Source organism: Eptesicus fuscus, chromosome 19 (genome assembly GCF_027574615.1).
Source record: "Eptesicus fuscus isolate TK198812 chromosome 19, DD_ASM_mEF_20220401, whole genome shotgun sequence".
NCBI lineage: Eukaryota > Metazoa > Chordata > Mammalia > Chiroptera > Vespertilionidae > Eptesicus > Eptesicus fuscus.
The window spans coordinates 32,306,993-32,317,071 of NC_072491.1; the positions used below are offsets into that span (position 1 = coordinate 32,306,993).

General features: G+C 46.3%; 1 protein-coding gene across 1 annotated transcript in view; it reads right to left on the reverse strand.

The window, feature by feature from the left end:
• The window catches only part of CA8 (carbonic anhydrase 8), an 81,402-nt gene extending 73,528 nt beyond the window's left edge, over nucleotides 1–7,874 (reverse strand). Inside the window, exons 1-2 of the mRNA XM_008143311.3 lie at nucleotides 7,775–7,874; nucleotides 6,410–6,601 (exon numbers count right to left, since the gene is read on the reverse strand). Of these exons, the coding sequence (XP_008141533.1) occupies nucleotides 6,410–6,601; nucleotides 7,775–7,874 (292 nt within the window). The remainder of the gene's footprint in view (nucleotides 1–6,409; nucleotides 6,602–7,774) is intronic.
• Between the last annotated feature and the right edge of the window lie 2,205 nt (nucleotides 7,875–10,079).

A 10,079-nucleotide genomic window follows, 5' to 3' on the forward strand; every position in this document is an offset into this window, starting at 1 on the left:
CTTCCAGATGTACTGAAGGATGTGTTTTCCCTGTACGTATCCACATATTTTCTCCAGACTGCTCTCCCTTCCCACTCATCCCATTCTCCCAGATCCAAATGCTATTCACCCTTCAAGGATCACTGCAAATGCCACTTCCTCCCCCAGATCTTTCCCTAACAATTTCAGGTAAAAAAAATAATCTCCCCCTGTACACCTATTCTTCACAACCTACCACTGTAACCTTCTTGAGAGCAGGCATTGGGTGTGATTTGTATTTACCTTCCCCAAAGCATGGAACACCTTGCATAAGGTAAAACAAAGACTGCAAACTGCACTTTCCAGGCCAGATGAACCCAGTGGCTGTGTGTCTGGCTCACAGGCCCCCATCTCCACCTCTTCCTGACACAGTAAACATCTGGCAAACTAGGTGTGCCGGTTTCCCACAGTCTCCACCAGTCCCTGTTGCCTCCCAACACTACACATAAAGCAGAGGGTCAATAGCCATTTACAGGAGTTGCTCTCCTGGCTGCTCTCATTTATGGTACCTGCCTGGCCTCAGAGATAGGTGTGTAATTCCTGTAATCAATGATCAATAACTACATATTTATGAATGAAAGACTATGTCTGAGGAACAGTTGAAGGAACAAATATGTTTAAAAGGAAAAATGGCATTTTCATAATATGATGATGGTAGTCAATATTTTAAAGGATGACATGTGAAAATCCTATCTAATAAAGAGGGAATATGCAAATTGACTGTCACACATCACAAAGATGGCAGCGCCCATAGCCACAAGATGGCGACACCCAGTCCCCTCAGCCCCGCTGGAATCCTCCAGTCCTTTCAGCCCCGCTGGGGGGTGGGGGGTCCGGAGGGGTGGCAGGTGCACGGTGCGGCCGGACCCGCCTTCAGCCCCCCAGCCGCCCAGGGCCAGCCCGAGGCTCAGTTAACAAGGGCCGGCCGAGGCTTGCGCTGCCGGCAGTGGCAGCAGTAGAGGTGTGATGGGGGCATCACCTTCCCCTGATCGCCAGGTCGCCTCCTGAATTTTCATGCACCAGGCTTCTAGTAACAATTATATTTGTCCTATGTAGGTCCAGAACCCCAAAATGGAAACAATGAGGGAGATCACAGAACTTTTCAATCTTTGAAAGTACTCAAAAAACAAAAGGGTTTTCTCAGTGAGGAATGAATTTCCTCTCCTGTGCTGTTCAAGCTGAGGACGCTTAGCCACTTGCCAGAGGACCTCAGACGGGAGGCTGCCCTGGCTGCCCTCCAGGGCCCATTGCACTCCGGGAATCTACGACTTTAGCCCCTTTCCCAGACTCACGTGCTGTCTTGCTGGAAAGCAGAACACTGAACCGAAAGCATGCAGTCTGCATGAGTGCACTTCTTATGGATGCATGTTGTACAAGAGAGGAGGGCCGAGGAGGAGACCTTGAGAAACCCCATTATTTAATGAAATGGAGAATCAAGAACTGGCAGAAAAAAAGGCAATAGTCAAAACTAAGAAGAAACATCAGGAGGTGAAGTGTCACAGAGACAAACCTGAGAGAGTTTCCAAAAAGCCCATTGCAAATGCAGCAGAATTAAAGTATGTAAAGAAATTGTAAGTATCCATTGGTTGTGGGATGAGGAGATCATCAATGACCTTGGTTTGGGAGCTCCAGCAGGGGTTTGGGAGTGGAGGGCTCATGCTCAGGGCATGCCTCAAGTTTAAAGTAAGGCAATACATCCAGATGGGTTTATATATAGGCACTGTATCATTAGGATTATGCTAAAAGCTTTAACTTAATAGGTGTCGCCATTTAAATTATGCTACAACTTTTGTAACTGTTTTTGGCGATTCTTTTTATTGTTTACTATAGACAAAGCAACAACAAACAAACAAAGAAAACACAGAAAGAAAGAATAACGTAGCCCAGGCCACTGACAGCCTCCGTGAGGCCAGACGTTTCAGTTGGGTGGTGTGTATGAAATGAGTTTGATTTCTTAAAATAACTGTGCTTATTCTATGAATATTCTATTTAAAAAGGCAACACCCAAGAAAACATAAACGTGTATTATTAAGAAAAAGAAGTCAAACTGTAAAGGCTACATAATGGATGATTCCAGCTATGTGACCTTCTGGAAAAGGTGAGACGATGGAGACAGTAAAAAGATCGGTGGCTGCCTGGGGCTGGGAAGAGAGGGAGGAACAGGCGGAGCACAGAGGCTCTGAGGGCAGTGAAACTGTTCTGAATGACACCACAGTGATGGAGACATGTCATTCTCCATCTGCTCCAACCCAGAGAGTGTACCACACACACCACGGTGACCCCTCAGGTAAGCTGTGGACTTCCGCAGATGATGATGTGCTAGTGCAGGGTCACCAGCTGTCACCGATGTGCACTCTGGTTACCCTCTTGCCTGCAGTCAGTAACCAGCGGCAAACAGCCAGCTGTGAGCCACTACGCACCCTGCCCCAGAGAAACAGACAAAACCTACAAAGGCTCCTCCTGCAACATGGCCAGGTCCCTGCCTCGTCAGATTACTGTGACGTCCACCAGACCATATTCCTGCCCAGGTGCACAGAGCTCCTAATCCCCTCTTTAGACCCACTCCTAAATAGGAACCATGAGCCAGCGGTCACTAGACATTTGAGGAAAACCTCCAATAATAAAAGAGAGCAAAACAAACAGAAGAAGGAACCCAGAATAAACAGACACGTGACGGGGAAAAAGAAAAAGCAATACAATGAACTTATATGCATATATGTATAATCCATGGACACAGAAAATTTGGTGGTGAAGCCCTGGGGGTGGGGAGCGGGGGCAGGCTGGGAGAGGTCAATGGGGGAAAAAGGCGATATTTGTAATACTTTCAACAATAAAGATTTTTCTAAAAAAAAAAGAAAAGAAAAAGCAATACAGAAAAGAATGGAGATAGATTCTGCACTCATGAAATAAATGCTGGATACTGGAGGTTAAAAATTAAAACAATTCCTAGAATAAGCAGATCTTTTTAGAAATTAAAAATAACTAGCAGAAGTCAAAAGTTCCGTAGGAAATCTAAAGGATATAAGTTGAGGACACTACAGAAAGACGAACAAAAAATAAGAGTGACTGAAAGAAGGTAAAAAGGAAAAACAGAAGACTTATCCATGAAATAATGTAAGAAAACTTCTGAGAAATCCTGATTTGAAGCGGCCCACCTAGTCCCCAGCACAGAGACTGAAAAAAGAACCACACCAAAGCATAGGGTTGTAAAATTTCAAAGCAATCGCCACAGAGAACTGTAAAAGCTTCTAGAGAAGGGAAAAGGTCCTATAAAAGAGTTGACAAGCAGGTGGCACCCTGGAGGGCAGAATACCTCCTGGTAATGCAGCAGTGACATCAAATATCTGCGGGCGAACAGTTCCAGCCCGCGCTGCTTCGCCCAGGCCAACTCCATACAAGACACGTGCAAACACACAGGTCTCCCAACATTTACCCTCACGTGCCCTTCCTCTCGGGAGGTTACTAGAAGATGAGCTGCAGAAGGGAACAAACCTAGAAAACGCCTTCAAATGAGGGAACGACCCCACAAGAGCATGTCACAGCATCTAGAAAACACAGGACTGGACACGGGAGACAAGTACAGGGACCTGCTGGGCCTCGGTTCCAGGGAGCTGCAGGGCATGGCCGTGCAACAGGCCTGGAGAGCAAGCGGACCAGCCGGGCAGGAATAGATGGAAGAGAGGCCTGGAGGTGGGGTGTGGGGTGTGGGGGGAAGGATGGATGAGAGAAAGGGAAGGATAACCTGATATGTGTCAGTATCCTGGGAGAAGATCTGCCATCTGTCAGAGACTTTGAAAATGAAATCATGAAAGATAAATTTAAAAAGTAAATTAAAAAATACATTAACTCTAGGGGGAGTAGGGGAACATATTAATTCAGTAAAGGAAATAGACTATAATCTCAGCCAGAAATAATAGCTACACAATCATCATAATAAGAACACTGAGTATTAACTTAAGTAGAAATTATAATTTAAGTATAGGGACAATGGGGAGCAAAACCACGATGTGGGAGGGGAATAAAAGAACTGGCCTCATCTTCAGAAAAGGGAGCCCACGGCTCTCCCCGTATTAAGAAGAATGGCGGTGACAGCAGGAGGAACAGCAAAGGGCTGAAAGTGATTGTCCCCAGGACAAAAAGTGGGGTTAGGTGGGAGGAGCAGGTTATACCCCAGAGGCAGAGAGAAATACAGTACTAGTCCATTATTTCAATTATGTTTATACTCTATTTTGATAAAACTTGAACTAAATAAACGAATGGCAGGGTGTTTGGGCTTGTAGCCTATCCCTTTAAGAAGCTCAAATATCCTAGAAAAATAAATAAATAAACTGGTCCAGACATGGAACTTTTTGTTACTTCCTTTTACGTTTGGGGAAACATTGACGAAGTCATCCTAGAGGCAGAAAGGAGATGGGGCATCTGAAGGAGTGCGTTCCTCCTGAGGAGACAGGAGGAAGGGGTCTGGGGCCTGTGTATCCCAAACAGTCCTAGACAGACCAACAGACGGCTCTCCCTCAGTGACCAGGGGTGGAGGACGGAGAAGAATCAACCGGGAAAGAAAGCTACTTGAGCAAGACACATACCTGTGGTGAGAGGGCCAACACAGCGCTGGACAATCTCTTTTCTGAGGCGGCCAAGGAGAGTGTTTGAGAAGTTACCAGAAGAAAACGTTAACCTCAATCTGATCAAGTAAATTTGACCTTAGAGCAGGATAGACACACGCTTAATTGACGGTATTTGGTATTTGTCCTCAGTCATTCCTCCCCTCCGTGCTCCCATAAAGCTAACACCATTGTCATGTTAACACTAGTACTTTAAAGGGTTGTGTTCCTACTAAACCAGGAATCCTCAAGAACCATCTTGTCCATCTATACACAACCAACACTGACTCACAGTGGTGCCTGACAGGAAATGCATTTTTGTTGTGTAGATATAGGAACATTTTCTTTCCAGAAGTACAAAAGCATGTCAATATACCAACACACATGTATTACCTTAACGTGTTTTTATAGGTCAGAAGTCAGTATTCAGTAATTTTACTATACATGTTTAAAATAATACAAACTGTACCCGACCAGAGTGTCTAAGTAGTTGAGCATCAACCTATACACCAGGAGATCACAGTTTGATTCCTGGTCAGGCACATGCCTGGGTTGCGGGCCAATCTCCAGTGTGGGGCATGCAGGAGGCAGCCAATCAGTGATTCCCTCTCATCATTGATGTGTCTGTCTCTCTCTCCCTCTCCCTTCCTCTCTAAAATCAATAAAAATGTATTTTAAAATAATAATAATACATAATGTCCATTCATAGATAACTCCCCCCCACACACACACAAATACTCTGATTTAAATTCAAATTTACATCTGAAGCTGTCTCTCTAAATACGCATGCAACCTACCTAGACTCTATTTTAGGCGATGTCCATACTTTGACCTCAGAAAGGCAGAGAAGGCTGCATGAACCTATGACTACCTCATGGATTCTAAATTAAAGCTCAGGAACATTCATAATGAATGAAAAATCCATAGTTGCTCATCAAAACCTACCTGGCCTAATAATTAATCTGATGGTTTTATGTTTTAAAATATCAAACTTATTGATCCAGAATTTGAGCACAGTTGGTCTCCAGTAAGCACTTCCTATCATTTCAAATATCCTAATTTTACATTCTTTCTAAGAGGGAAATAAGTCACTATTCACTATGAATAGCATAATAATAATGCTAATTTTTAGAATTCTGTTTTCCTCTTCCCTGCATTTACGCTGAAAACCAATTTCCTTGGTAACTGCCCAGCACCCTTTCCACAAAACATTTCAGATCCATCTCAAATAGGTTCAGATGGGAAGAAGAGGAGTTTAAAAAATAAAATAAATACATAAAAGCAAAAGCTTTGTTTACTAGTTAAATCTTTTGCTGAGTTTAGAGGATATTTTTTATTGCTTTTCATTAAAAATGTTCTTGTCATTAACATAGTAGAAAAATAAATATGAAAAGTCTACATTAAATGCCAGATAATGTCAATAAATCATAATCGTTAGTTTTATAATGCAAAGAATTATAATTATCCAAGTGATTTATACTAATCAACAATTTAGGACAAAATGCAGATTGGTACACCTGTGTGTACCTGTCCACAAATCCCCACAAGGTGTAAGTTGACCAACTAAGATTGTTCAAGTAACATCGTACAACGTAGAACAACCAAACTGGCATCTTCATAATTTCATCCTTTCGAAAACAATTCCCCAAAATGCATTTTATAACACATAAGGGTACCTGACAATGGAGCTATGTCAGTTCTACCTTTAAGGTCACGCAAGCTAAAGGAGAGTTCAACAGCTAAAAGATGACTTGAGTTTACGAGAGCATGCAAAGCATCTTCTAAAATACCTGATTTTGACTTCAGGATAACCTGAATGGTATGTCCGTCATTGGTGACCTCACAGTCCCGGCAGACCACATAATTCGGCGAGAGGCGGACATCCAGCAGTGAGGGGTCATATCTGGCTTCCCGTGAATTCAGGTTTATGGGAGACTGGTATTCCCCATTAGCATCAGGAAACACCAACCCCCATTCAACACCTAAGGACAAAATGAAGCACATTTATAACAGGTCACAAAAAAAGTTACAGCAAAACTTAACATGTTAAAACTAGTTGAAACACTGTTCATAATCCTTGACATCAGTAAGAGGGTTATGACCTCCATCTCTATACAGAGGAACTATGGTAAATGTGTGTCAATATTTGCACTTATACTTTGTAGAATCTAATAGTCTCAAATACTACATACAAAATCCTGAACTAACAAAATATTCTGTTTGTAGTTGTCCACAAAGGGTTAGTAATTTATGACTAAGAAACTCAGGTCATCTTTAAGTGATCAGAAAAAAAAGTAATACCACCAAGTTTTTCTCTGCTCATCAGTTATGTGCAGTACTTGGGAAATACCTGTAACTCTCAACATGCTTAGTGAGAACCCAAAACAACAAATCTGATGCTCGTGAATAAACGCCTCTTACCAAAAATGCAAATACAGCATTTTGAAGTGTACATATGTACAGGTACACATACCTGTGTATTCATTCATATATGCTCTTTCCATATTTTGATAATGAAAGTTATAAACTAGGCATTTTTTTTCAATAGATGTAGTCAACATCAGCACCAGGGGTCCTCTCCATTAAGAGACCTACATCTTCAGGGATAAATTTAGAAACCTAAACTTTGAGAAAAGTCCACCCCCTTCTCGCCAAGCCCACTGACTCAGCCTGAAATTGAGGACAAGTCTGGCAAGAGGGGAGCTTGGGTAGCATCCTTCAGGAAAGGAGTAGAGGCAGAAATACTTGCTTCTAGCAAGTAAGACACGAATCGTTCCTTTAACACTGCGTTCTCCAGCTGTGGAGCAAAAGGCAGCGCTGTTCCTCTTCGCTACTCCGGAGACAAGAAACGTCCCAGCCGCGGGGTGGAGGCGGTGCCAACACCTGCCGGGCGGTAAGGCCAGGCTGCCCAACGCGAACGCAGGTGGCAAGCCCGCCCTCTATCCCCGCCGCGCCCGGTGCCCCGAAACCCGCCCGGGGACCGGGAAAGGGACGAAGGGAACCCACGTGGGAAAGCGGGGACCCCGGGGGTGCTGGGAGCGCGAGAGAGCCGCACACTGTGCGGAGCCGCGCGCTGGGCGGGACACCCGCGGCGCGCAGCCCCCGACGCGCCGTCCGGGGACCCGGGACCCCTCGCGACCTGCGGCGGGTGTTACCTTCTTCGTAGCCCCACTCCACACCCTCCTCCTCCTCCTCTTCATCCTCCTCCTTCTCCGGGAAGGCGACGGAATCTTCGATGAAGCTCAGGTCAGCCATGGGGAGGCCGTGGGTCCTCCGCAGGGTCAGCGGGCCGAGCGGGAGTGGGAGTGGGAGCGCGGGAAAGTGCGCGCGAGAGAGTGCGAGCGCGTGGGGAGGGTGCGCGCGGGTGCGAGTGGGAGCGCAGGGGACTGAGCGAGAGCGCTCGTGGCGAAAGGCGAGGGGGTGTGAGTGTCCGCGCGGGGGTGAGTGTCCGCGCGGGGGTGAGTGTCCGCGCGGGGGTGAGTGTCCGCGCGGGGGTGAGTGCCCGCGTGGGGGTGAGTAAGCGCGTGCTTCGGGCCCGGGTTGTCGGGCGGTCAGCGCGGGGAGCGCGTCGCCAGCCTGGGCGGAGCGCGGGGGAAGCGGCAGCCCTCGGAGCGAAGGCCGGCGAATTATAAACCCGGCGGGGGGCGTGTCTGGCACAGGAGGACCCGCCCCCTCGGCTTGGTGGCCCTGACCCGGGGCGGGAGATGCTGGGGGGGGGGGGGGGGGGGGGGGAGGAACCGCAGGAAAAGGCCCTGGGCGACCGCGCAGAAACCTCGGAAACCGCTGGGTCCGCTCCCCACCCCGCTCTCGCCGCGCTTCCTGAGCCTCGCGCCTGCGGTCCCAGCCCCGTGAGTCACCCGGGTCTGTCCTCAGGACCCCGGTGTGCGGGGCCCCGCCAGGGCCTTGCTGCTCTTACTTCTTTTCATCCTAACTCCAGGAAATACCAAAAAAAAAAAAAAGAAAGAAAGAAAGAAAGAAGGAAGGAAGGAAGGAAGGAAGGAAGGAAGGAAGGAAGGAAGGAAGGAAGGAAGGAAGGAAGGAAGGAAGGAAGGAAGGAAGAAAGAAAGAAAGAAAGAAAGAAAGAAAGAAAGAAAGAAAGGGGGTCGGGGAGGAGAGAGATGGATTGCCTAGCCCTAGGGTAGGAGAAAAGAGAGGGCTGGGAGAGCCCATTCACTGAAGAGCGGCCCCCGACTCTGAATCTTTATTACTGAGTATTTATTGACTTTCTCTCCGTCCTGGCAACACAGTGGAAACGAGTATGGAAACACTTCCAAGAAATTTGTAGTTCCTAAAAAACATGTAAGAGAAGAAATTGTTTTAATCTAGAGAAGTAAATATAAGTTGGGGATATTTTTCCATTAAAAAAAAGTATATATATTTCCCAGGCAAGAGTAGTGAAAGGCAAGAAAGCGCATTTGTTTTTAGTTTCAGACCCTGGGGTGCTGCTGCGGAGGTAGCTCGCTGTGTACACAGCTCCCGGTCGCCTAATGAAATCGTGTAAATAATGAAATGCACACATTGCATAACAAACAGGAACTTTCCTGGTCCAAGGAGGTGGCATTGCTACCTCCCAACCCAGTGCTAATGACTTCAGCCCCCTGTTCCAACGTCTTTTTAAAAGCTGTAGCCAGTAACCCCTGAGCAGGTAACACCACTTTTTTAGAAGGTATCTGTGTATAATAAACTCCGATTTGGGCCTCCGGTAAAGCTTGTTTTTATATGCTCTGTGCACTCATTAAAATGTCTGTTCGCAGTTTGAATGGTGGGTTCCTACATCATACCGTCCTATGAATGCTTCATTCCTCATAAAGTCAGAGATGCTCAGTTTGGGGATTTGGGGTTCTGTTGTCCACTGCCTGCTCAGCCCTCCCCTTTTTTAAAAAGCCACTTCACAGGCAATTAGAAATTTCTCCAGAAAATGGATTGGGACTGAAAGGGGGCGGGGGGGGGTGGAATTCAACAATCTGCCACTTTCTCGAATGTTAGCAAAATAGGTGAAAACTATTGGTCAACTTTAGTAGCTGTGAGGATGACCTGTGGATTTCCTGTAATTCGAGTAATTTGTCTTTCTCCTTAACGCAACGCCAGAAAGTCCACCATTCAGAGGACTGAGCCACAGTCTGAGAGAAACTAAATTCTTTCTTTACTCAGTTGCCTTCTGGGTGTTCTTTCTTGAATAGCCTCTCTCCTCCGCACCTTCCTGAGCCAGAGCTTGACAGAGCAGAACTCTATCCCAAAGCTATAGCTTTTTATTTTTTTTTCCCCAGAGAGAAAGGGAGAGGGAGAGAGAATCATTAATTGGCTGCCTCCCACATACCCCACACTGGGGATTGAGCCGGCAACCCAAGCATGTACCCTAAGCAGGGAATCGAACCTTGACCTCCTGGTTCATAGGTCAGTGTTCAAGCACTGAGCCATGCTGGCTGGGCTAAGGCTATGGCTATTTCAAAAAAAAAAAAA